Consider the following 23,240-nt stretch of genomic DNA (forward strand, 5'->3'; position numbering starts at 1 on the left):
CAGGATGAGGTCAGCCCTCCACTGGCCGCACCGCCCTCCAAAATCCACGTGCTGCTGCTGCTGTTGCATGGAGGCACCATCCTGGACACGGGCGCCGGGGACCCCAGCTCCAAGCAGGGAGACGCCAACACCATCGCCACCGTGTTCGACACCGTCATGCGCGTGCACTACCCCAGCGCCCTGGGCCACCTCGCCATCCGCCTGGTGCCCTGCCCACCCATCTGCTCCGATGCCTTCGCCCTCGTCTCCGAGTGAGTGTGTAGGCTCCACTCCTCCCCTGGCCCCGAGGGTCAGAGACCGTCCCACCTAATATTGGGACCATGGTCCCGTCATCCAATCCAGCTGTCTAACTTGTTCTGTTGGGAGGCAGCAAAACCCATGCAAGATGGCTGAGGTTAGAGTGTGTTAGTCACTCAGTCATGTCCAGATCTTTGCGACCCCAAGGACTGTAGCCCGCCAAGTTCCTCTGTCCATGGAATTCTCCAGGCAAGAATACTGGAGTGGGTAGCTGTTCCCTTCTCCAGGGGAATCTTCCCAACCCAGGGATCGAACCCGGGTCTCCTGTATTGCAGGCAGATTCTTTACCGTGTGAGCCACCAGGAGGATACAAGGGGGTTAGAGTTTGGGGCCCAAAGCTGAGCCTCAGTCTCTGCATCTGTGATATGAGAATGCTGCCCTGCCTCTGAGATTACTCCCCAGCCCTGTTCCCCACGCCTGGCCTGGAAGCATCCCCACGCGGTTTGCTGAGTCAGGGCCAAGGCTCTCAGGGTGTCAGGCAGCTCCAGCTCTGATGTTTGGGTCAGGGGTGAGGGTGCCCCCTGGGCAGAACTGAAGCCACCTGCTCTCTCCTGATGGGTTCCCTTCCCCCAGCCTCAGCCCCTACAGCCACGACGAAGGCTGTCTGTCCAGCAGCCAGGACCACATCCCCTTGGCCGCCCTGCCCCTGCTGGCAACCTCCTCGCCCCAGTACCAGGAGGCTGTTGCCACAGTGATTCAACGAGCCAACCTCGCCTACGGGGACTTCATCAAGTCCCAGGAGGGCGTGACCTTCAACGGGCAGGTGAGTTGTGGGGTGGGAGAAGGGGAGACAGAAACCCCTGCAGGGTGGACTGGCCTGGTCCTCCAGCCCAGGGCTCTCCCCAGCCAGCACCCCAGCAAGCGGGGCGGGCGCTCAGGGCCCTGGACCTCTCCCCACCCAGGTCTGCCTGATCGGGGACTGTGTCGGGGGCATCCTGGCGTTCGATGCCTTATGCTGCAGCAACCAGCCGGTGTCTGAGAGTCAGAGCAGCAGCCGCCGGGGCAGTGTGGCCAGCGTGCAGGTACGAGCTCCCTCCAGCCCCCAGAGCAGGGGACCTTCAGGATGGAGACCGTATCACCCTCTGACTCCAAACATCCCAGAGGCCTGCAGTAAAAAGGAAGGGTCGGGGTTGCCAACGCAGGTGCCCAGAGGCGGGGGACAGATGCATGGCACAGGTGAGCAGCTGCAGTGAGGCCAGACAGGAGCGCAAGCGATTTCAGCAGGCAGTGAAGCCGGGTCTACACCGTGGAGAGCAGATCCATCACCATGAGGGCCTGGATCCTCTGAGCCTCCTGGCAAGAGAAAGGACCCAATTTCCCTCCGCTGCAGAGTAGCAAGCAGCCTGGTGGGCTGGGCGAGGCGGCAGGATCAGTGGGAAGTCAGCAAGGCCCAGATGGATGGGCTGGGCCAGGAGTGAAGATGGGGGGAACCATAGGGCACACAGGGACGGGGCCTTTTCCTCCCCGGCTTGGGTGAGAAGCTGCCACAGGCATAGGGTCAGGAGGGGAGACTCGGCTCCCACGACACTGAAGAGGGGGCCAGGCCAGTGGCCACCGGGCAGTGAACCTGTGTGGGGCCATTCCAGGACGCTGACCTGCTGTCCCCTGGCTCGACGGTCAACACGGCACATGGCAGCAACCTGGAGAGCAGCCGGCACCTGAGCCGCAGCAACATCGACATCCCCCGGAGCAACGGCAATGAAGACCCCAAACGGCAGCTACCCCGCAAGAGGAGTGACTCGTCCACCTATGAGCTGGACACCATCCAGCAGCACCAGGCCTTTCTGTCCAGGTGGGTGGGGACGCCCCCGCTGGGTGAGGATGGGGACTCTAAGATGGGGAGACACGGACCAGGTGGTGCTGATGGCCAATGTGAGAGACCTGAAGGCCCCCTGACCTAGGTCCTGGGGTCCCCAGGGTAGGCCCACGGTTCTTCAGCCAAGAGAAGGTGTTGGGTGCAACTGTGGTCTTTTTTTTTATGGTCATGCTGTGCTGTGCTGTGCTTAGTCGCTCAGTTGTCTCTGACTCTTTGCAATCCCATGGACTGTAGCCCACCGGGCTCCTCTGTCCATAGGATTCTCCAGGTAAGAATACTAGAGTGGGTAGCCACGCCCTCCTCCAGGGGATCTTCCCAACCCAGGGATCGAACCTAGGTCTCCCGCATTGCAGGCGGATTCTTTACCATCTGAGCCACCAGGGAAGCCCAAGAATACTAGAGTGGGTAGCCCATCCCTTTTCCAGGGGAACTTCCTCACCCAGAAATTGAACTGGGGTCCCTGCATTGTAGGCGGATTCTTTACCAGCTGAGCTACCAGCGAAGTCATATATATATATATATATTTTAATTGGGATACAGTTGCTTTACAATGTTGTGTTTCTGATATACAGCCAAGTGAATCAGCTATATGTATACATATATATATCCATATATATATCCATATGTATATATATACATATATCCCCTCTTTTTTGGATTTCCTTCCCATTTAGTTTACCACAGAGCACTGAGTAGAGTTCCCTGTGCCATCCAGCAGGTTTTCATTAGTTATCTATTTTATGAAAAAAAGTAAGTGAAAGTGTTAGTCACTCAGTCATGTTCGACTCTTTTTGACCCCATGGACTGTAGCCCACAAAGCTCCTCTGTCCATGGAATTCTCCAGGCAAGAATCCTGGAGTGGGTTGCCTTTCCCTCCTCCAGGGATCGAACCTGGGTCTCCCACCCTGCAGGCAGATTCTTCACTGTCTGGGCCACCAGGGAGGCCCTACTGTTTTATACATAGTATTGATAGTGCGTATATGTCAATCCCAATCTCTCTATTCATTCCACCTCCTTGCTCCCACCTTGGTGTCTATGTTTGTTCTCTACGTCTGTGTGTCTATTTCTGCTTTACAAACAAGTTCATCTGTACCATTTTTCTAGAGTCCACATGTATGCCTTGATACATGATATTTGCTTCTCTGACTTACATCACTCTGTATGATAGTCTCTGGGTCCATCCACATCTGAGTCAGAGAGAACAGACTGACTGGGGCAGGGGAAGAAGCAGGGATTGGCAGAGTCAGCAGGCAGAACTGACCGGGGACAGCATGGTCCCAGCCAGGGCTGTCCCAAAGGCAGTGGGCTCCCTGGAGAGGTCGGGCCCTGCTGTCACCAGGGGTGTCCTAGCAGGTGCTGGACAGCTGCACTCACAGGACTGCACAGGGCCCAAGCTTCGTTGGGGCCTGATGAGCCCCGAGGAGCCTCTTTCAGGAGGCTGAGGGCAGGCCGGCCCGGAGGAGGGCCGTGGTGTGACCTCGCTCGTCTCCCCACCCCACCTCATACCTGCAGCCTCCACGCCAGCGTGCTGAGGAACGAGCCCAGCTCCCGCCGCTCAAGCAGCTCTACCATGCTGGACGGTGCAGGGGCCGTCGGCAAGTTCGACTTTGAGGTCGCTGACCTCTTCCTCTTCGGGTGCCCCCTGGGGCTGGTCCTTGCCTTGAGGAAGACGGTCATCCCCTCCCTGGATGGTGAGAGTCCCTGCAGGGGAGGGTAGGGGTCCATGAGCTGGGCAGAGGATCTCAGTGAACCCCTGTCACAAGGCCAGGGCCACATCCCAGGCCCCTTCCTGCATCAGCCTCCTTCCTGCACCCCCTGCCTCACCAAGGGCCCATGGCTCTCCTTTGTTCCAGCCTCAACCCAGCTTAGTCTCCAGCCCCATTTCCCAACACACTGTTTCATTTCATCTCTAAGGCACCTCTGGAAGTTGAGGACCAGAGATGGAAGGGGCTGCCCCAGGATCAGATGAGGACAGACCCAGTCTCCCATAAGGAAGCCAGGCACCTCTGAAGTCTCCCTGATGCAGTGGCCTCCCAGCCCCAGAGACAACACACACAGGGAGGTGGAAAAGTGTCGGTTAAGAAGCTGTCAGAGCAGAGGTCCCTGCCCAGTGCCCCCAGGATCAACTGGTGTGGGCTCCCTCCCATCCTACAAGAGCTGCACAGGGGGAAACTGAGGCTCAGAGAGGTTGTAGACACCTGCTCAAGGGCAAGACACTGTGCACCCACATGAGTGCACAGACTCAAGAGACAGAGATGGCAGGGCAATGTCATCTGTAATCATGGAAAACCTGAAACAACCTAAATGGGATGCAGGCTGAGGTTAAATCAACTTTGGCACAGCCGTACAAAGCAATGCCCCAGTGCAATTCAAAAGAAAGGGGCTCAGTGAAAATATTCATATGAAAGACTCCCAACATTTTTTGTGTTAAATGAAAAAAAAAGGTCAAGTACAAAAAGCATAGATCATATTTCTATTTGTGTGCAGGTTTGGGGTTTTTTGGTGTTGGGTCTTCATTGCTGCGCACGCACTTTATCTAGCTGCAGCAAGCGAAGGCTTTTGTTGCAGAGCATGAGCTCTAGGTGCTCCGGTTTCAATAGTTGCAGCCCTCGGGCTCAGTAGTTGGGAAGCACAAGTTTAGTCGCTCAGCGGCATGTGAGATCTTCCTAGACGAGGACTCAAAAACCCTGTGTCCCCTGCACTCGACCACCAGGGCATCTTCCCAACAACTGCAAAATGTTCGGAAGCGCAGAGCCTGGAAACATTTTCAATCAAGAGTGGATGAGCAGGCTCTAGCCTGCTCGGCCGCACATGCTCGGGGCTCCCCAGGGTTTGCAGGTAGGGCTCTAGCCTTAGCGCTCTGGGGGTGGAGAGGAGCTTTCCGTTATATGTCTTATATCGTATATATCCCTGTACTACAAAAAACAAAAAAATTTACCATTATCATAATTTTCTTAATTAAAACAAATTTGGTTAATAAAGGGACAGTGGCCCAAACAGAACCCGAAATCGATGGAGACACACTTTTGGGTTTCTCTGTCTTCTAAAACCCCAATTCCATCCCACCCCACCGGACCTTAGCCGGCTTTAGGCCCCGCCTCCTTAGGGCGGAGCTAACTCCAGGCTCTGCGACTCCGCCCCGCCCTCAGTTTTCCAGCTGCGGCCCGCCTGCCAGCAAGTCTACAACCTCTTCCACCCCGCTGACCCATCGGCCTCGCGCCTGGAGCCGCTGCTGGAGCGGCGATTCCACACCCTGCCGCCTTTCAGCATCCCCCGCTACCAGCGCTACCCGCTGGGGGACGGCTGCTCCACGCTGCTGGGTGAGAGAACCTGCGCCCCACCTCCACCGGCCCCGGCCCTGGGGGAGGGTGGGAGTTGGCCCGACTCCTTGGGTGCTCCAAGTTCCGGGGGTGGCCCTGCGTGCGGGAAGGGGCGGCCTGCACTGAACCCTTTAGAAGCTGGACAGCTGGCGTAGGTGCAGGTGCCTCGCCCCAGGGAGGAAGGCATGAGACACCTCCACAGGCCTCCCCCTTCCCGCCGCTTCACACACAGCACAGAGCCAGGGCCCCGCTCCCTTTCCCACTGCCCCACCAAGGCAGAGCTGAGGACCCAAGGGACCCTGGCAGAGTCTGGGCCTGTGTCCCACCCTGTGAAGGGCCCCTACGGCAGGCTATTGGCCCGGAACTTCCAGGTCACCTGGCCTGGAGATAGGTCGCGTGAACGAGGGCTGCCCCGTGGTCCATCTCGTCCCTCCCGGGAACAGCCCGTCCCTCCTGCCCCCCGTGTGTCCCAGTCCTGTCTTGGTCCTTGAGAAGCCCTGTGTCTGTCGGAGCGTCCACACGAGTGTCTGTTCTTGTCCTCTGTTCTCTCCCCGTCTGCCTCCAGTCGAGACCGTGCAGAGAAACCCCGAGCTGGTCTTGGAGGGCGGCCCCCTGGCCCCTCTCCCTCCCGGGGACGGCTTCCTGGAAACCAGTATCCCCGTGCCCGCGCTCACCTCGCAAGACGGGCCCCGCCCGAGCCCGGGCTGCGCTGAGTGTGTGTAACCCCCCTGCTCGTGGTGGTGTCTGCTTCGCTGGCTGACCGCTGGTCCTCAGGGACCCCCCACCCACTCCTTGGCCACCCAGAGTTTGGGGGACTGTGGCGAGGAGCAGAGACCAGGCAGGACAGGTCCCTGGGAGCGGTCTTGGCACTGGGCAGTGCGGGGAGGGGACTCAAAGCAAAGAAGGAGCCCAGAGGAGAGCAGCTGTCCCGGGGTCACCCAGCACAGTGTCAGCCCAAGGGCTCTGTCTGCCACTTGTGAGGCTACCAGCAGGGGCAGCCAAGGGTTGGGGTGAGGCCTCAGGCCCTCTGGGACCCACCTGCCCCCAAGGAGAAGACTTCGGTCCCGGCACAGGGTTGGATTCTCGACCCACTCCCTCCCTCCCTGAGGAGGTCCAGGCACCTCCTGCTCCTGTCTAGAGGTGGGTCCTCTGGCCCGCCCTCAGCCCAGGCCCAGGTGAGCCTGGCTGGAGCCCTCAGCCCTCTTCCTTTGTCCCTAATGCCCATCCGGGGCTGGCTCATGTGGCCCATGTGTGAGGGGCATGCACGATGCTGGCTCATTTGCTCAGTCCTCCGCCTAGGACATGCCTAGGAAGCTGTCCCAGGCCCCTGTCTCTAGCACCCCCAAACCCAGCTGCCATGGGCTGTGGGTCAGGCCAGGCCGGGCCCCAGAGGCCAAGAAGGCTAGACTAGACCAAGAGACTAGAAGGGTGGCCGGGGTGGGGCGTGAGCCTGGCCACCTTGCCTCCCTGCCCACTGTGTCTGTATTGGTCCATCTGTCCAGCCCTGCCCCAGCCCTCCCTTCTCTCTGCCTCAGCTCAGCCCTGCCCTCTCAACCCTGAAAAGGCAGGCCCTGGCACGCATGGGCCCATCCTGTCTGCCAGTTGTGCTCAGATGCCCCCCACTCCTCTGCAGCTGGTGTTGGCCTTGCCTGGCACAGCTGCCGCTCTGGCCTGCCCCAGCCCTGGCACACACTGGGCACCCCTGCTCGGGGGTCCTGGGGCCGGGCTGGGCAAGGCCTCCTTACCCCTGGTCTCTGGTCCCTGTCCACCTGCAGCAGAGGCACTCCAGGCCCACAACACGGTCTTCCAAGAGCACGCGGCCCCCTCCTCACCTGGCTCAGCCCCCAGCACCCGAGGTTTCCGCCGGGCCAGCGAGATCAGCATCGCCAGCCAGGTGTCTGGCATGGCCGAGAGCTACACAGCATCTGGCATCGCCCAGAGTGAGTACAGCAGCGCTACCCACCCATCAGAGCCAGGGGGCTCTGTCCTATTGTGGCCGGTGTCAACCGGGCCCATTATGCCCCCTCAGAGAACAGTTGGAGACTACTGGGGTGGGTGCCACTGGCATCTGGTGGGTAGAGACCTGCTAAACACCTTATGATGCTCAGGATGGCCCCACAGTGAAGAGTCATCCTGCCCCAGTGTCCATCGAGAACTGTGGAAGGAAGGAGCATATGAAAGGGTGGCCCTGGAGTGGGGAGCCAAGTCCAGCTGGTAGGAGATCGGTGGTGCTGTCTCAGCTGCAGGGTGATGGGTCTGCGAGGAGGGGTCCTAGCCCCAGAGGGGCAGATGTTCCTTGAGGGAGAAAGTTGGGGGCCATTTCTGGAGAAGCTGGAGGGGTGGCCCAGGGGAGCCAGGGAAGCGAGGTCTCCTGTGCACGGCCCCTTTTGCCACCCCAGGGGGTGGATCACCCCGGCCTCCTTGGCTCCTTCCATCTTCTTAGCAGCTGGAAGCAGAGTCTGGACTATCCCCTCTCACTCTTGCCGGGGCCAGCAACCCCCTGCCGGCCTCCCTGCCACATGACTGGCTCCCCAGCCGCCTGTCAGAGCAGACGGTCTAGGCTAAGGCTAGCTGGCGTGGTAGCCCCAGCATGGCTGAGCCTCTCCTGTTGTTCTTGCTCCTCAGAAGCCCCAGCTCTGCTCAGCCACACCCCCAGCGTCAGGCGCCTGTCCCTACTTGCCCTCCCCCACCCAGCCCCCTCTACCCTGGGCAAGCGGGAGAGGGCCCCTCGCCTCCCCGACTTGGACATCAGTGAAGGTACCGGGCACCACGGGCCTCCATGCGCACACATGCTTCTCCTCTAACTGGGGTCATGCTTTGATTTCCAGACACATCTCACCCCCAGGGCCCTGCTGACGCCTAACCAGGGAGCTGGAGCTTGGGCTGGGAGCACCCTGACTTCCAGGGAGGAGGCAGAAGCCGCTGGAGTTAGCTAGGGGCTGGGAGCAGGGGGTGGGCTGGATGGAGGCTGGGTGAGGACCGGCGTCACCTATCAGGCAAGCTGTAGGCAGAGAGCTCCGACCCTGAACCAGTGCACCTCCAGCCTCCAGCCACTGGGGAGGCTCTTTGCAAACCTGGGGCAGCCCCCCAGCCCCAAGGGGGAGCCGGATTCACCCGCACATACGCACACAGGCTCCATCTGACTGAAGGCCCTCACTTCACACTCTGCCCGCCAGGGGCTGAGGGCATCAGGCCTCTGCCTTGAGGCCCAGGAACTGAGACTCCCGCTCTGGGAAGCCTTTCACAGTTTTGAGGCCTGGGGAGGTGGGACAGGCATTCAAGGAGTCCAGGAGAAGCCCAGAGAGGGCAGTGATGAGGCCCAGGGCGGGAGTCGACAAGGGGTTGACCAGGGCCAGGGAGTCCTGCCTCCACACTGGGCTCTTCCCCTCCCCCTCTAACTCCACACCTCCCTGCTGAGCCACAGCCCCGACTCCCCCTCCCCGGAGCACTTGGGATGCTTGCTGCTGTCCCGGCCTCCTGTGCCTTCTCGCCTGCTCCCCTATCGCTGAGCCCAGGAGAAGGAGACTCGCTTTGGTGGTGGTCCTGCTCCCTGGTCAGAGGAGGGTTTTGTCTCTGGGCAGAGCTGGGTCTGAGGGGCCAGGTCACCCTAGGGGGCCCAGCCCAGTCACAGTCCCCTCCTCTTGGCAGTTGCTGCGAAGTGGTGGGGCCAGAAGCGGATCGACTATGCCCTGTACTGCCCCGACGCCCTGACGGCCTTTCCCACCGTGGCCCTGCCCCACCTGTTCCACGCCAGCTACTGGGAGTCAACGGATGTGGTCTCCTTCCTGCTGAGACAGGTACCCAGAGTCCCCCTAACAGACACACCAACACCTCTCAGGTCCCTGAGTGACCCTGCTGCTGACTGGGCCCCATTTCATAAATGAGGACGATGGGAGACCCCACTTTTCTGGCCCCAGCACAGGAAGCCGTGGAGATGGGGTGAATGGATGTACACCTTCACGGGACAGATGTGAATTCTGGGGGGCCAGAGGGTGGACTGTAGTGGGGTTTGTCCCACCAAATCCTCACAAGGTTAGTTGGGCCCCTAGGGCCGCTGGCCTCTCCCCACGGAACAGGAAGCCCCAGGCTTGAGTCTGCCCTGTGACCCCCCTCTGTCCCCTCGCAGGTCATGAGGCACGACAACTCCAGTATCTTGGAGCTGGACGGCAAGGAGGTCTCGGTGTTCACCCCCTCGAAGCCAAGAGAGAAGTGGCAGCGCAAGAGGACCCACGTGAAGCTTCGGGTGAGGGATCCTCTGGGTGCCCCGGCTCCAGGGCTCTTGTCCTATTGAATCCTCCTGAGAAAACTCCATTTTAAAGATGAGGAAACTGAGTCACAGAGATGTGTGCTGTCTTACTTAATCCTCACAGTCTGAGGTTGGAGCTGTTCCCCCATTTACAGACAGGGACCCACACCAAGGCCACGTAGGTCAGTGGCCGAGCTGGACTTGAACCCTGGGCCATCTGACTTTGTGCCCATGCTCACCCCCAGGCCCCTGGGAAGTTTGAGCTAAGCCCAGGAGACCCCAGCCACCCCTCCATCCCCTACCCTGACCCAACCTTGCTCCTGCACCTCCCCACCCCAGAATGTGACAGCCAACCACCGGATCAATGACGCGGTCGCCAACGAGGATGGCCCACAGGTCTTGACGGGTCGGTTCATGTACGGGCCCCTGGACATGGTCACCCTGACCGGGGAGAAGGTAAAGACCTGGGGAGCCTGTGGGAGCCCCACCCTGCCCCGCCTCCCTCTGGCTGGGCGGTGGAGAGTCGGGGTTAGGGAGGTCAGGGGCATGGCCACCCATGACCGGCCTGCTTGGCTCCAGGTGGACGTGCACATTATGATGCAGCCGCCCTCGGGTGAGTGGCTGTACCTGGACACGCTGGTGACCAACAGCAGTGGGCGCGTCTCCTACACCATCCCCGAGACCCATCGCCTAGGTGTGGGAGTCTACCCCATCAAGATGGTGGTCAGGTAGGAGCTGGGAAGAACAAGTTGGTGGGCCGACCTGGTCTGGGGCTGGAGGAAGGGGTCCCAGTGGGTTCTGACGAGCCACCCCCTCCCAGGGGAGACCACACGTTTGCTGACAGCTACATCACCGTGCTGCCCAAGGGCACGGAGTTCGTGGTTTTCAGCATCGATGGCTCCTTCGCTGCCAGCGTGTCCATCATGGGCAGCGACCCCAAAGTGCGGGCCGGGGCCGTGGACGTGGTGCGGTGAGTGCCCCCAGGGGCAGCGGGTGGGCTCGAAGGCAGGTAGCTGGGGGCTGGGCAGAGAGGATGGTCTTGGGTGCCAGAGCCAGGACAGGGGGCAGGGACCCTGTGGCTTGGAGGGGCCAGCAGCACCACTTCCCAGCTGGGATCTCTTACTGTGGATGCCTCAGTTCCCTCACCTGGGAAGCGGGGCTTTTCCTAACAAGACCAGTTACACCTGCTGCAGAGGGTGGAAGTGGGGATTGTGAGAGGCGAGCAGTGAGCACCGTGCTGGGGCTGTTACTGTTGAAGCCTGTGCCCACTAGTGGGGCTGGCTGGGCAAGGAGACCAGGCAGCCCCAGAGGGAGGACAGTGCGGCCGTGGGACACCCAGGCCTGCCCCTCGCCCCCAGGCACTGGCAGGACCTGGGCTACCTCATCATCTACGTGACTGGCCGGCCTGACATGCAGAAGCAGCGAGTGGTGGCGTGGTTGGCTCAGCACAACTTCCCCCACGGCGTGGTGTCCTTCTGTGACGGCCTGGTGCACGACCCGCTGCGGCACAAGGCCAACTTCCTGAAGCTGCTCATCTCCGAGGTGGGTCCCCCGGTGGAAGGGAGCGGGGTAGGGGTGGGGGTGGAAGGGCTGAGCCTGCGCCCACACCGGTCTCGCCCACAGCTGCACCTGCGCGTGCACGCGGCCTACGGCTCCACTAAGGACGTGGCGGTCTACAGCTCCATCAGCCTGTCCCCCATGCAGATCTACATCGTGGGCCGGCCCACCAAGAAGCTGCAGCAGCAGTGCCAGGTGAGCGGCGTTCAGGTGGGCGGGGCAGGCGGGCAGCCCCGCCCCTCGACCGCCGCGCCGCCCTGGGAGCCCCGCCCCCTACTGCCGGGCCACCCCGGAGCCCCGCCCCCCGACTGCCGCGCCGCCCTGGGATCCCCGCCCCCACTGCCCGGCAACCCCCGGAGCCCCGCCCCTCGACTGCCGCGCCGCCCTGGGCGCCCCGCCCGGCGACTGCCGGGCCAACCCGGAGCCCCGCCCCCTGACAGCCGTGCCTTCCGCTGCCCTCACCCGCAGTTCATCACCGACGGCTACGCGGCCCACCTGGCCCAGCTCAAGTACAACCACCGGGCGCGGCCAGCCCGCAACGCGGCCACCCGCATGGCGCTGCGCAAGGGCAGCTTCGGCCTGCCGGGCCAAGGCGACTTCCTGCGCTCCCGGAACCACCTGCTCCGCACCATCTCGGCCCAGCCCAGCGGCCCCGGCCCCCGACCGCACGAGCGGACGCAGAGCCAGGCGGACAGCGAGCAGCGGGGACAGCGCAGCATGAGCATGGCGGCCGGCTGCTGGGGCCGCACCTTGGCCGGCCGGCCAGAGCCCGGCCCAGCCGCGGGCCCCAAGTAGGGCACCGGGAGTGAGGCGCTGTGGTCTCCATGGTGCTAGGCCAGGGCGGCCCGCCCTGCCAGGAGGCCTGGCCTGGGCACGTACTGTCGGCTGGGGCAAAGCTCGTCCCAGGGCCCGGCAGAGGACACGGGCTGTGCCAGACACAGCCCTCCCAGCCCAGCCTCACACTTTAGGGTCTGTGGGGTTCCAGCTGGTCGTGGAAGTTGGCAGGACGACCATCCCTGGGAAGACCTAAGGACCAGGACTCCCAACGTGGACTGGCCAGAAGGCGCTCCTGGACGCTTGCCCTGCATTGACGTCCCCGCATTCCGATGCCAGGCCTGGGCACCTCCCATCCACTTGCTCGCCCTGACCCCCAGGTCCCCTCCCATTTGGTAGCAGCTGCGACGGGGTGGGGACAGCCTGCTTCTTGTTGACTCGAGTTACTCAACTGTTTGACCTCACTGGTTTTGCACTGATTTTTGAGAGTGGAGATTCATCACCATCTCCTATGGCTACAGACTCATGGACATGCATGAAAATTCAACGTTTGCCCATCCAAGACCTGCCACCACACAGAAGGCTCCAGGGCGGAGAATCCTTGTACAAATAGGAGAGAAAGGCCATATCATAATTTCTGCCGCTCTGCCTGGCCCATGAACCCATGGCAGCCCCAGACCCCAGCCTCTTCCACCTGCCCCATCTGGAGCCCAGTTCAGCCGCGGGCCTGGCGCCATCTCTGCCCTGGGCACAGCTCAGGCTGCCAGGTCAGTCAGTGAAGCCAAGTGGCTCCTGAGAAGCCTTGCCTGGGGCTACGGGGCCTGGACAGGCCTGGCCTCTTCTCCTCGCCTGCCATCAGCCAAGGCTCCAAGCCTCGGCCCTCCCTTCCGCGTTTCTACACCTTTCTACTTCTCCAATCTGATTTCTATGAGGTTTTTTTAAACGAGCAATCCTTGGCTGCTTCCTTTTCTTAACTCTTTCTGTACCAAACGCAGCCCCTCCACATGAAAACACCCAGCACTGTGACGGAGTCCAGCCTGGTTCTGGGTCCCAGGGCCCTGTCCGCTGCCCAGGCAGCGGGGCATGGCCTCTCTGCCTCACCCGAGCCCCGTTAATTCTACAGAATTTCTACTCTGGGGTGAGTGGGGCACACCCTTAGTTTTGTTTTTTTTTTTTTAAATGCCAATTCCGTTTCGATGCTGAATCTAAGAAGCCACAACTCGCTTAGTTAGCTTAAGGGCAGGCAGCCATGACTACACTTCCCACCTGGTAAGGACCACGCTGTCCTGTGCACTGGGTCTGAGCATCAGCTCTCTCTCCCCAGAACTGACCGCGATCTCAGCTGTGGCCTCGGCTCCAGGCAGCCCCTCTGCTGCTCCTCCACCCCCTTCATGACAGGGGAGCCTGCCAGGCCTCAGCTAGCCGTCCAACATCCAGGCTGCTTTTGTGAGAAGCGGCTGCCAACCTGGATACGGCCTCGGGGCCTCGCGGGCTGGGACGGTGAGGCACGCAGATGGATGTTAACATTTTCCCGTGTGTAGATATGTACAGCCAAAGGGTCATGTAAATGTTCTGCAAAAGTGGGTCTGTACAGAGTGAAAGCTATTTATTTTGTGCAGAGAAAAAATGTCTGGAGGGATGGGACCTTCAGGATTTATTCATATTTAAGATGTAGCTTTTTGTTGTTTCCGGCATTATGTATAAAGCGACGATTATTTTATGGACCAAGTTTTAATGTAACTGTTGCAGTGAAAGTGCAATATCTAACCCCCTGCTCCCAGCGGGAAACGCTCGGCCCGACAATCACAGCCCCAGCCAGGGGCCCCGTGGCCAGTGCCTCCTCCTGTCGGTCCCACCTCACCCCATCTCGCCTGTCGCCTCGGTGAGCAGCCATCCGGATGGAGGAGCACCTACAAGAGTCTCGGGCCGCCTGCAATAAAGGCCTGGAGGCTGCCAGCCCCAGGAGGCTGGGTGGGCAGTGAGCTTGGCCTCTCCCAGCGGGCCACTGCCCCACGGCTCCGAGCTCCCCGCCTGCCTACCCAGCCGCCAGCCACGCCAAGGACAACAGCAATAGTCCGGGCCTCCCCCAGCGGCCCTCAGCCATAGATGGTGAGGTGGGCAGCCCACCCTCCCCGTGGACGTCTCTCTTCTATATCCAGGTCGGCTTCCTGCCTCCCTTCAGATTCCTCTTGGCACATTATCCTCTTAAGGAAGCACCAGTTTTTCAGAAACTAAGAGACGGAGGACAGAGTCCTTTAAAAATACCAAAAATGTTTACAGCATTGGGTGCTGAGCTGCAGGGCTCAGGCCCGACCAGTCATAACCAAAGGGTGAGGCAGGCCTTGCTGACTGCCACCCCACCCCAGGCCTGTTAGAGTAGAAGCCTTAGTCCCAGCCCCCCCACCCCCAGGACTGAGCCTCAGCCCACCACTCCCAGACCCCACCACCTGCCTTCTCTTTGATTTCTAAAGAGGGATTCCGCAGAGACCCCATGCCCCCTTCCCAGCTCGGTCTGAACCGCCTGCCTGCCCGCCTGCCACGTCGCAGCCTTCACGTCTCAACCTGTCTGTCTGTCTTGTCTGTCTGGGCCGCCTGTGAGCGGTGTTCTGACGTATCCCCGCCCACCCTTGCTGTCCCTGCTCCATCGGACCTGAGTGTGCTGTGTACTGTGTTGTCATCTGTTACACCGATTAAAGAAGCAGGAAGGCTTCCTTCTGGGTCTCAGTACTGCGCCGACCACCAGAGCATTGGGGGTGGGGGCTGGCTGGGGGGTGCAGCCTGCCCTTGGGAGTAAAGGCAGTCCTTCCCAGTACACAATGCCAGCTGTGCTCACGGTAATACCAACACACCCCCGTGGGCCTTATCTCTGCTGGGCTTCCTTCTAGCCCCTTCCTGGGCATGAACTCAGTCTGTCCTCACAGCAATCCAGTGACGGAGGTGGGTGCTGTCAGCCTCCACCACACAGAGGACACAGCCTGCGAGCTGGGCCAGGACTCCTCCCAGGCCAGCAGGACTCTCTTATCTGCACAGTTAACAGCAAGGGCAGCAGCCTCCCGCCAGGCCTGAGGAAATCAGCTTAAAAGCCGAGGGTTTGGGATTCAGTTGGGGTGGGGTGGGGCTCTGGTCCAGGCAGGCTGACCTGAGGGTGAGGACCGCAAGAGTGGCTGGTGTGTGCCCCCCACCAAAGCTTGCAGAGTCCTTATTTTTGCCCTGAAGTCAGGTTGCCTCCTTCCCTCCCCATAAGCACAAAAAGCAACAACACAGAGGATGTCTCCAACCAGGGAACATTTAATATCTGGGAAGGTGCGTTCTTTTGGGAGATGGAGGAGCTGACTCGGCCAGTTACCCCCGACCTCCACTCCCTGAATTGCAGAGGAAGCTGGGCCAGAGGCTGGTCTGCAGGAGAAAGAACACCCAGCGGGCTCCCCGCTGCCCACCCTGAGGCCAGCCTTCAGGTCATGCCAACACTGTGTGTAGCAGGCCTTGGCCGGGGGCCAGAGGGGCCTCAGGGCAGGAGCCCTGCTCGCATCTGGAAGGCCAGGCCGTCCCCTCGGGTGGCTTGCTGGGGAAGAAAGCACACAGGAGGGGACAGGTCAGAAGAAGAGCTGGGGGTGGGCCTGGGTAAGGGGGCGACACCCACCTTATTGATCTCTCTGTGTCGCTCCTTGGTGACGATTTCCTCTAAGACCTCGCCATCTCCCTTAATGAGCCTGGGGATGGAGGTGGGCAGGCTGAGCCTCTTAACTGAGAGGCCAGAGCACCAGAACCAGAAGCACCTGGCAGAGGGGTGCCAGGCCCAGGCCCCACCACCACCCTGAGCAGGCTGCCACACCCTGCTGGCCACTCCCACTCCTCCCTCCTTACCTCCCTCCCTTTCCACAGAGATGAGGACAGAGGGTAGCTCTGCCACCAGACAGGCCAGCTGTGGCTCTTTGAAGGCCCTCCCTCAAGGCCTTTCCAGCCCCTGCAATTGCCTACTCCAGCCAATAGGGAGCAACGGCCTGAGAAGGCTCATCAACAAGGGACTTTTCCCCTGGACATCAGCCTGTTTCGAGCAGCAGCAGCCCCCATCCCTCCTCCTGAGAGTGCAGTCTGGGGCCAGCGCGCCTCACCTGGTGCGTCCTGTCTCCGGGTCCACCACCTTGCGGATGACGCTCTGCCGGGCATCCCACTCCTCCTTGGTCATGGGCTTCATGGCCTGGATGCGGGACTTCTGCTCGTCCGTCAGGACTGGAAGGGAAGATGGCAGGGAGGCGGTGGCAGGGCCTCAGGGAGGGGATCCTCCCTGCCCTGCACCCCGGGCAGCACAGTACCTGGGCCATCCTCTTCCTCCTTGGCTGCTCTGTGCCACTGGTCCAGCGAGGGCCCGGGCAGAGCCTCAGTCTGCTGCATTCTGGCCTTCTCCTTGCCTCTCTTCTTCAGCTTCTTCTTCCTTTTCTTCTTCTTCTTCTTCCTCTTCTTGTCTTTGTGCTTCCCCCGCTTCTTCCGGCCATCGCTGGAGGAAGAGGAGGAAGACGAAGAGGAAGAGGAGCTAGAAGAACTGGAAGAAGAGGAGGAGGAGCTGGATCGTGGTCTCCTCCGGGCCTTGTGCTTGCTTCTCTCTGTGATGCAGGGAGAAGGTGAGGCTGGAAGGCCAGGAGGGGAAGAAGTAAACCTTCGTCCCCTTGCTCTGGCCTGTAGCAGACTCAGGCTGACTACCTCCTGGCAGGGCTTCAGCACGCTGTGGAGAGGCACCTTCTCGACTCCGCAGTCACTGTCTGCCCAAGAGCAAGGTGGCCAGCACCCACATCTTAGGCCCTGCTACACCAAAACTATGATAAAGTTCTTGCTTCACTCCGTATTCAATGGATTGGCCCAGCCCCTGGATTCTGAGCGTCTTTCATTCCAGATAGCGAGGACACTCTTGTGTCCCTCTGAATAGTGCGCTCTGTGATTTTCCCAGTCAGTCTGGAGAAGCCCTCCCGACTGCCTGCAACGTCCTCCCTGAAGTACCCTCATCCCTTTCCCATTCCCTCTGGTCCTCACCCTCAGCCCCAGAGGAGGTGCTGCTGGCCTTGCGGCTTTGGGATCTCGAAGCCGAGCAGCTCCTCCGGACGTCCTTACTGCTCTTCTTCCTTTTCTTCTCCGACCCTCGCCCCCGGGAACGGCTGCGACTCCTAGAGCGCTTGCGGGAGCCGACGTGAGCCATAGCGCCGCGAGCTGCAGACACGAAGGCGCGCTTAAACCCGGGATCGATCACGGGGCCGGCCCGCAGACTGGGTTCCCAGGGAGGCTCTACTTTGACCGAGTCAACCAGACTCGGCCTGGTCTTCTGGGGCCTGGCACCCGTCACTACCCGGGGCAGCGTTATTGAGGGAGAGTTGGAGGAACCGTATGATCCTCGCCCGCCCCCAAACCCGGTAACCCAAGTTCTCCGCGGACTACCGGCTCCACCGCTGCGGCCCCTTTAAGGGTCCTCCCCCGCGCGGACGCTTCACGGCTGCGCGCGCAGCTCAGGCGCCTTTAGGAACGGCTGCGCTCCTCGGCTGCCAGGTGCGTTCCTCTTCCCTTCCCATGTGCACCTACCCTCCACCCCGTGCCCTCCGCGGCCTGCCGCCTCAAAGAAGTCCCCGGGGCTATTCCGCTCCCTCTTCAACCGCCCATCCGGCGGGACCGCCACCCCTGCACCACGCCTTCGCGTGAGGAAGCAACGGCTGGGTGACTTCCGGCCCGGGCGGTGCACTGGGAGGCTGTCCGGCCGCGAAGCGAGGCGCTGCTGCCTTTAGTTCTGAAGCCCCATGTTCCGTCTGTGGGGCAGCCCAAGAAACCGAGTCTGGCGCGCTCACCTCCCAGAGAGGCGAGCTGGGGCTCCAGGCTTCCGCCTCTAGGGGGCGCTCCCGGACGAGAGACCTGCTCGCCAGCCTGGTGCCAGTCCCAGAGCTCACAGGCCCTTTGCGGCAGCTGTGCCCTCTCCCATCTCTATCCTATTCGGTCGGCGCGCAGCACCCCCAGTCCCTGTGAAGCCCAGGGGAAGAGGCGACTGTGGATTTTCTACGGACATGTCCACACCAGCAAGCCATGAGCTCCAGAACCTTGGTCTTTCCGATGTCTGCTTTCAGTAATACAGAGAGGTCACAAACTCAGACGTCCATAGAAACCAGGAAGATCATAGCAACATATGAGGGACCCCTGTGAGGGAGTGTACCACAGGCCTCGAGAGTGGGGGCAGCTGAGTCTGGTCTCCCTAGTTTCTGCAATGTGGACTGGGGCCGGGTATTTCCAGATCTTCCCACTTTGCCAGGGGAGCCCAAACTCAAGATTTCAACATGGAAAACTCTCCCAAACATAGCATAGCTGCATGCCTCATCCAGTCTTGGGGCCACCGAGTTGCAAACTCTTTGATAGTAATGACAGCAGCAAACCCAGAGGACTGTTGTAAATTGCTTTATAAATGGGGAGTCATTTGATCCTCAAAACAGCTCTAGGACATAGGTACTTTCCAGGAAAAAAAGACTAAGGCAGAGAGAGGCAGGTGGCTTACCCACAGTCACAACTGGAAGTGGCTGAATCAGAATTTGAATCCAGGCAGTCTGGCTCCAAGTCCCTGCTTTTAATCCTTCTGCAGCAACCCCTCCATACCATCCAGAAGATGGAGGTGACCCACCCTCCATCTTTGTTGGTGACCCACCCAAATCCCCTTAGAAGACAGGTGCTCTCGACCTTAGTCATGGTGTCTGCTGCTGACACCCCACACCTGGACTCTGCTCTGGAAGATTCCCTTGGCCACTGGGAGCCACGCTGCCCTGGAGGTGGATGTTGGGGAAGTTACTCACCCGCTCCATACCCTGAAACACCCCATAGCCAATAACTGCTGTTGAGGGCAAACTGTGCTACAGTTCATGCTCCAGAGAGCCCCATGGGATGGGGCTGAAGCTGGATGCTGTGTCAAACCATCCTGGTCCAGCTCCTTCCTGCCCTGTCCTGCTCCTCCCTGGAGCGCTCCCTCCTTAAACCACTTGCACAGGAATTCCAGTCTCAGGCTGTGGTCTACAAGCCCAACCTAAGCCAGCCTGTCTGCTGCAAGAATGACCCAGAAGCCTGTGTTGTCCTCTCGAAGCAAAAAGTGCTGAGGGCTGCAGGGCGTTTATTTCCGTCCTTGCCCGCCACCCTGGCCCTGGCCAAGCTCAAGTTAGGGCACACACATCCACCGTGGCGGGCTCCTCGCGGGTGAAGCCATCACCGAAGCCCTCGTCGTCCACCAGGTCAGGCTTGCGGCAGCACATGGGGCAGAGGCGGTTGCGCACGGCCGAGGCCCGGAGCCAGACGACCAAGTTCCAGCGCTCACCAGTGCCCAGGGGCCGGGCCCCATGCAGCTGGCCCCCCCGGTGCAGGAGGCCCTGGCCCACCACGTGCTCCACCTCCAAGGGCTTGGCCAGGGTTGAAGGCACCTGTGGACAGTGGGGCTCAGGCCTGGGTACTCACGGTGGCTCCGGCCCAGCCCCACGGGTTAAACACACTAACCTGGAAGAGATCCCCGAAATAGAGGGCACCCCCTGTGAAGGCCTTGCCCAGGGATACATTGAGGGTGAGCTCGGCGTTATCGTAGTGGCAGCCCAGCTCGCGGTCCTGGCCAGGCGCGTATTTGACCACAAAGGCCCGGTGGCTGTCCAGCCAGCCCCCACCACAGTCTGGATATAGCAGGGCCATCAGCGGCTGGAGGAAGCGCTCCCGCAGTGGTGTTACCAGTGGTTCATCCAGGCCTAGCTCATGTAGCAACACCTGTGGGTGGGGGAGCCCAGAATTAGCAGGGAACCTGGTAGGGCCTGTCCCTGAGTCCCTGGGGGAGTCCCTCACTAAGGACAGTGCTGAGTGCTATGCAGACATCATCAACCTGCTTAGCTTCATAATAATACTGCCTGATTTCATCTTACAGATGGTGAGACCAAGGCTCAGAGGAGGTCTGTGCTGGGAACACGTCTCCCCAGACGGATGTCCCTGCCTCCTTGTGCCGGCCGGGTGGAACCTCACCCACCCCATAGTTGTTCATGGTGTTGGGTCTTCCCTTGGGCATGTCTGACTGCTCGAAGTGCTCCAGCTCCTCCAGCAGGGCCTGGCAGAAGGGCGCTGTGAACACTGGCAGCCGGTAAATTCGCTTCTCCTCTGCAGAGGGAGAGGGAGGGAAGTTTGGTTAGCCAGGAGCTAACCTTTTCACTTCCCCCAGCCTCAGTCTCCTCATCTGTAGAATGGGGATGACGTGAGTACTCACCTTGTGATGATTAAATGGGCTCTTGTGATGGTCAAATGACATAATGTGTGTGGCAAGGGTGCCCTATTCTTGGACCCCCCCCCCCACCACTCATCCCTAGATCCTCACCCTGCCCTGAGGTCTGACCCCCAAATTCAGATGTGCCTCCTGGCTGGTCACCCCTCCCCCCCAGCTCCAGGTCCTGGCAGGTTCGGGAGACTTCACTCTTGCCCCCTCCTTCAGGTCTCAGGATGGGAACTGTTCCCCATTCCCACCGCCACTGCTAACCCTGGGGCAGGTCTCTCACCATCCCTTGCTGACCCCTGAGCCCACACTTGTCTCAACCATCCCCTCATTAACATCTTTAGTCACCCCAGTTTGAGGATGCCGGCTGGCTCGTGCCTGGTGCACAGCACTGAATTACTGATCACTGTGGTGGATGCGTGTGCAAGTGAGTGAATACGATGCCCTCCTCCTGATAGTTCCATCCTACCCCTCTTCTCACTCCTGCTGGGTTGACTTTTAGAGGCAGATATGGTGGGTGAAGGGACCCCAGTCTGCCACCCCCAGTCCTGCCAAGTGGCAGGCCAAGACCTCACCTGACACTGTCTCCAGCCGCTGGAGAAGGCCCTTAAGGTCTGCGCCTGAAGATGCACTGTATTCAGCTGCAGCCAGAAATTCAGGGGCCAAAGCGGCCTCCTAGGGGCAGAACACACCAGCCATGGGGCAGACAGCCCCCAGGCCCGGATGCCTCCACCTCCTTCCAGTAACCTGCCCCCTGCCAGGTACCTGCAGCAAGTTGTAGACCTCTGGCCGTGCTGGGCGGTAGGAGCTGGCAATGAGGGCTTTCCTGGCAGCCGACTCCGGCCCCAGCCGCCGCCGCCGCTCTACCTCCTGCTCCAGCTGGGGTGACACAGGGCCTGGTTACCAGAATGGGGCCTCCCATCCCTCCCAAGGGGAAGCCCAGTCTTCCTATGTTCCTGACTCTGCCAGGGTAAATGGCAGGTGTTAAACTGTTAGCTGACGGGGATTCCTTCCAGAAGGGGGCCCATCCCACTGAGGGCTGCACCAGCTTGGCTGGATTGAGACCCATCGCTGCACCTTCACCAGCTGGGCCCAACCAAGGAGGGGAAACAGAGTCCTGGTTAAGTCTTGTGTTCCAGAGGCTGCAGATGGCTGTCTTATGAAGCTTCTCGACACTTAACACCACCCCGCCATGGGAGACAAGCAGCAGTGGCAGAAGTGGTGTCGGGGGGAGAATGAAGAATCAGGAGCCAGGTGGCACCTGGTGTGAAACCTTGAGTAGGTGACTCCTCCCCTTGAGTGCAAGTTTCTCATCTCAAAAGGGCACAAAGCAGACAACTTGGCGTTTTCCCTGCTTTCTCTTTTCCAGGTGCCGGCACCCAGGTGCTGTGGTAAGTGGGGACAGGAGGAAGTAAGGGGAGGTCAAAGGAGCCCTTCTGGGATCTGACAATGGCACACCAGAGGCCGGGAGACCCCTCAAGCTGCTGACACAAATCTAAATAGAAAGGGCCGGGCTGGGTGCAGAGCGGGCGGTGAAGGGTGGGGAGTGTTACCTCTCCCAACAGCTGCTGGAAGTCTTTAGGGCTGACACAGCCTCGGCTGCGCAGGATCTGAGAGCAGAAAAACCAGTAAGTGTGATAGTGTGACCTGGGGCAAGTCTCTTAAGGTCTCTGAGCCTCAGCTTCTCCACCTTGAAATGAAGATGATCCGATCACAGGATCATCGAAAAAATGAAATGTGATAAGCACGTTAAGCACACAGCAGCGGCTCTTGTTAATAACAGAGAGTACTCAGCCAGGCCCTGCCCTGAGCACTTTACATGTAGTTCATTCATTGATTCCTAACGACAGTCGCACTAAAGCGATACCATGATCGCCATCTGAGGTGGAAAATACGGGAGGCAGCTAGAGGTTAAGTCAATCTTCTCGTCAGATCTGAGTGCGCCAAAGGCAAAGTAAACGACCCCGGGGACTGAGATCCCGCCTCCACCACCGCTCCCCGCTCGTTTTCCCGCAGAGCCAATAGAGGCCACTCACGGGCTCGTAGTCCTGGCGCAGCTGCTGTTCGCTCCGGAAGCGCACGTGCAGCCCGTAGCGCGCCACGTACAAGTTCTCTGAGCAAAAGCAAGCGCAGCGGCAGAAGCGCCGGGGAGCCGCTGCGGTCCCCATGGTAAGAAGTGTTGCATTGCCCCACCGGCTACCGTAGGGGCACTTCCGGGTACGCCCCCAGCCGGGCAGGGGCGCGGTTTGGAACCAGCGGCCAAGGGTTCGTTCTAAATTCCCAAATTCAGAAAAGAACGAAGACTCCGCCCCAGAAAACGGTCTGCGGTGCAGAAAGATACTCCCAGGCAGGAATGAGACTGGCAGCGTCGGCTAAGAGCACGGCAGCCTGATGGGCCGCTGCTTCACATTTTCTCCATCTGCGAGGCGGGGATTAATCATCCCTCTTTACAGATAGGTGAACTTGAGTCACACCCTCACAGGACTTGGAGAAGTAGGAACTCGGAATTCCAAGACCTTCGGCTTAAACGCGCTGCCTCCTTTTTCTGCTAGGAGCTTTTAGCGGACCAGCTGAAGTCACGAGGACAGTTGGAGCCTTGGGGTCCGATTTTGTTCCAATTGCGCTCCAGTTTTGTGCGTCTGAGCTTGCGTTTAGCATTCATCCCGGTCCCTGTCCGGCGCTCCCGATGCCTACGCCCCTATCTCTTAGGATTCGCATCGGATTGCCCCAGAGAGTGTCTCCACGAGAGGGCTCCGTCCAGCGAGACTTCCGGTGGCTCTCGTCACGGATTCAGGTGTGAGGGGGGGAAATAGGGTGTGGTCCGTCGTGGCCACACCCCGCACAACCAGGTTCAAGTTCTGCACAGCCAAGTGTGAGATGAGTATGTTTCTGTTTGATAGAGCGTGCCCCGCAGCATCGCGGAGACCCAATCACAGTACACGCAACTCTCTTCAGTTTACTCCAGTTCAGTCGCTCAGTCCT

General features: G+C 60.2%; 4 protein-coding genes across 32 annotated transcripts in view; 2 read left to right on the plus strand and 2 right to left on the minus strand.

Moving 5' to 3' along the window:
* Positions 1–14,721, plus strand: part of PITPNM2 (phosphatidylinositol transfer protein membrane associated 2) — a 159,953-nt gene extending 145,232 nt beyond the window's left edge. For 20 of the 24 annotated variants that reach the window (XM_070769446.1, XM_070769430.1, XM_070769427.1 and 17 more), the window contains 17 exons: positions 4–251; positions 871–1,060; positions 1,200–1,319; positions 1,884–2,089; positions 3,626–3,804; positions 5,263–5,433; positions 5,999–6,148; positions 7,209–7,373; positions 8,059–8,190; positions 9,082–9,230; positions 9,560–9,676; positions 10,019–10,135; positions 10,259–10,407; positions 10,500–10,649; positions 11,038–11,221; positions 11,303–11,431; positions 11,705–14,721. In XM_070769446.1, coding sequence (XP_070625547.1) covers positions 4–251; positions 871–1,060; positions 1,200–1,319; positions 1,884–2,089; positions 3,626–3,804; positions 5,263–5,433; positions 5,999–6,148; positions 7,209–7,373; positions 8,059–8,190; positions 9,082–9,230; positions 9,560–9,676; positions 10,019–10,135; positions 10,259–10,407; positions 10,500–10,649; positions 11,038–11,221; positions 11,303–11,431; positions 11,705–12,031 — 2,883 coding nt within the window. In that variant the 3' untranslated portion in view covers positions 12,032–14,721. Of the gene's footprint in view, positions 1–3; positions 252–870; positions 1,061–1,199; positions 1,320–1,883; positions 2,090–3,625; positions 3,805–5,262; positions 5,434–5,998; positions 6,149–7,208; positions 7,374–8,058; positions 8,191–9,081; positions 9,231–9,559; positions 9,677–10,018; positions 10,136–10,258; positions 10,408–10,499; positions 10,650–11,037; positions 11,222–11,302; positions 11,432–11,704 lie in introns of those variants that run through there. The other 4 variants (XM_070769438.1, XM_070769439.1, XM_070769448.1 and 1 more) reach the window with 4 other exon arrangements.
* A 557-nt stretch (positions 14,722–15,278) lies between these two features.
* ARL6IP4 (ARF like GTPase 6 interacting protein 4) lies at positions 15,279–18,264 on the minus strand. 4 transcript variants are annotated; one of them, XM_019977911.2, is made up of 6 exons: positions 17,576–17,750; positions 17,036–17,209; positions 16,324–16,635; positions 16,123–16,240; positions 15,651–15,720; positions 15,279–15,572 (listed from the first exon to the last, which is right to left on the minus strand). In XM_019977911.2, exons 2-6 carry the CDS (start codon positions 17,196–17,198, stop codon positions 15,516–15,518), a joined length of 720 nt encoding a protein of 239 aa, XP_019833470.1. In that variant the 5' UTR covers positions 17,199–17,209; positions 17,576–17,750; the 3' UTR covers positions 15,279–15,515. The 4 variants fall into 4 exon arrangements, with proteins under 4 accessions (XP_019833470.1, XP_019833471.1, XP_070625560.1 ...); XM_019977912.2 differs by having other exon boundaries at positions 16,324–16,611; positions 17,576–17,736; XM_070769459.1 differs by lacking the exon at positions 17,576–17,750 and adding an exon at positions 17,435–17,531.
* An 828-nt stretch (positions 18,265–19,092) lies between these two features.
* Positions 19,093–22,556, minus strand: OGFOD2 (2-oxoglutarate and iron dependent oxygenase domain containing 2). 3 transcript variants are annotated; one of them, XM_019977908.2, is made up of 7 exons: positions 22,295–22,556; positions 21,812–21,868; positions 21,024–21,137; positions 20,834–20,933; positions 20,022–20,149; positions 19,511–19,768; positions 19,093–19,437 (listed from the first exon to the last, which is right to left on the minus strand). In XM_019977908.2, exons 1-7 carry the CDS (start codon positions 22,424–22,426, stop codon positions 19,174–19,176), a joined length of 1,053 nt encoding a protein of 350 aa, XP_019833467.1. In that variant the 5' UTR covers positions 22,427–22,556; the 3' UTR covers positions 19,093–19,173. The 3 variants fall into 3 exon arrangements, with proteins under 3 accessions (XP_019833467.1, XP_070625558.1, XP_070625559.1); XM_070769457.1 differs by lacking the exon at positions 21,812–21,868; XM_070769458.1 differs by lacking the exon at positions 22,295–22,556 and having other exon boundaries at positions 21,024–21,644; positions 21,812–22,279.
* A 3-nt stretch (positions 22,557–22,559) lies between these two features.
* The window catches only part of ABCB9 (ATP binding cassette subfamily B member 9), a 42,359-nt gene continuing 41,678 nt past the window's right edge, over positions 22,560–23,240 (plus strand). Inside the window, exon 1 of the mRNA XM_070769456.1 lies at positions 22,560–23,052. The gene's annotated coding sequence lies outside the window, so the exon portion shown is untranslated. The remainder of the gene's footprint in view (positions 23,053–23,240) is intronic.

This window comes from Bos indicus, chromosome 17, assembly GCF_029378745.1.
Source record: "Bos indicus isolate NIAB-ARS_2022 breed Sahiwal x Tharparkar chromosome 17, NIAB-ARS_B.indTharparkar_mat_pri_1.0, whole genome shotgun sequence".
NCBI classification, from domain to species: Eukaryota; Metazoa; Chordata; class Mammalia; order Artiodactyla; family Bovidae; genus Bos; species Bos indicus.

Bases quoted from the DNA above. Each gene is read 5' to 3' on its own strand.
- ARL6IP4 (XM_019977911.2), bottom strand. From the start codon at position 17,198: ATGGCTCACGTCGGCTCCCGCAAGCGCTCTAGGAGTCGCAGCCGTTCC. The intron at 16,241-16,323 runs GTACTGTGCTGC...CTTCCCTTCCAG, and splicing joins GGAGGAAGAGGATGGCCCAG to TCCTGACGGACGAGCAGAAG. The intron at 15,573-15,650 runs GTGGGTGTCGCC...TTTCTTCCCCAG, and splicing joins GACACAGAGAGATCAATAAG to CAAGCCACCCGAGGGGACGG.
- OGFOD2 (XM_019977908.2), bottom strand. From the start codon at position 22,426: ATGGGGACCGCAGCGGCTCCCCGGCGCTTCTGCCGCTGCGCTTGCTTT. The intron at 21,869-22,294 runs GTGAGTGGCCTC...TTCTGCTCTCAG, and splicing joins TGCGCCAGGACTACGAGCCC to ATCCTGCGCAGCCGAGGCTG. The intron at 19,769-20,021 runs GTGGGTGAGGTT...CCCCACCCACAG, and splicing joins ACACCATGAACAACTATGGG to GTGTTGCTACATGAGCTAGG.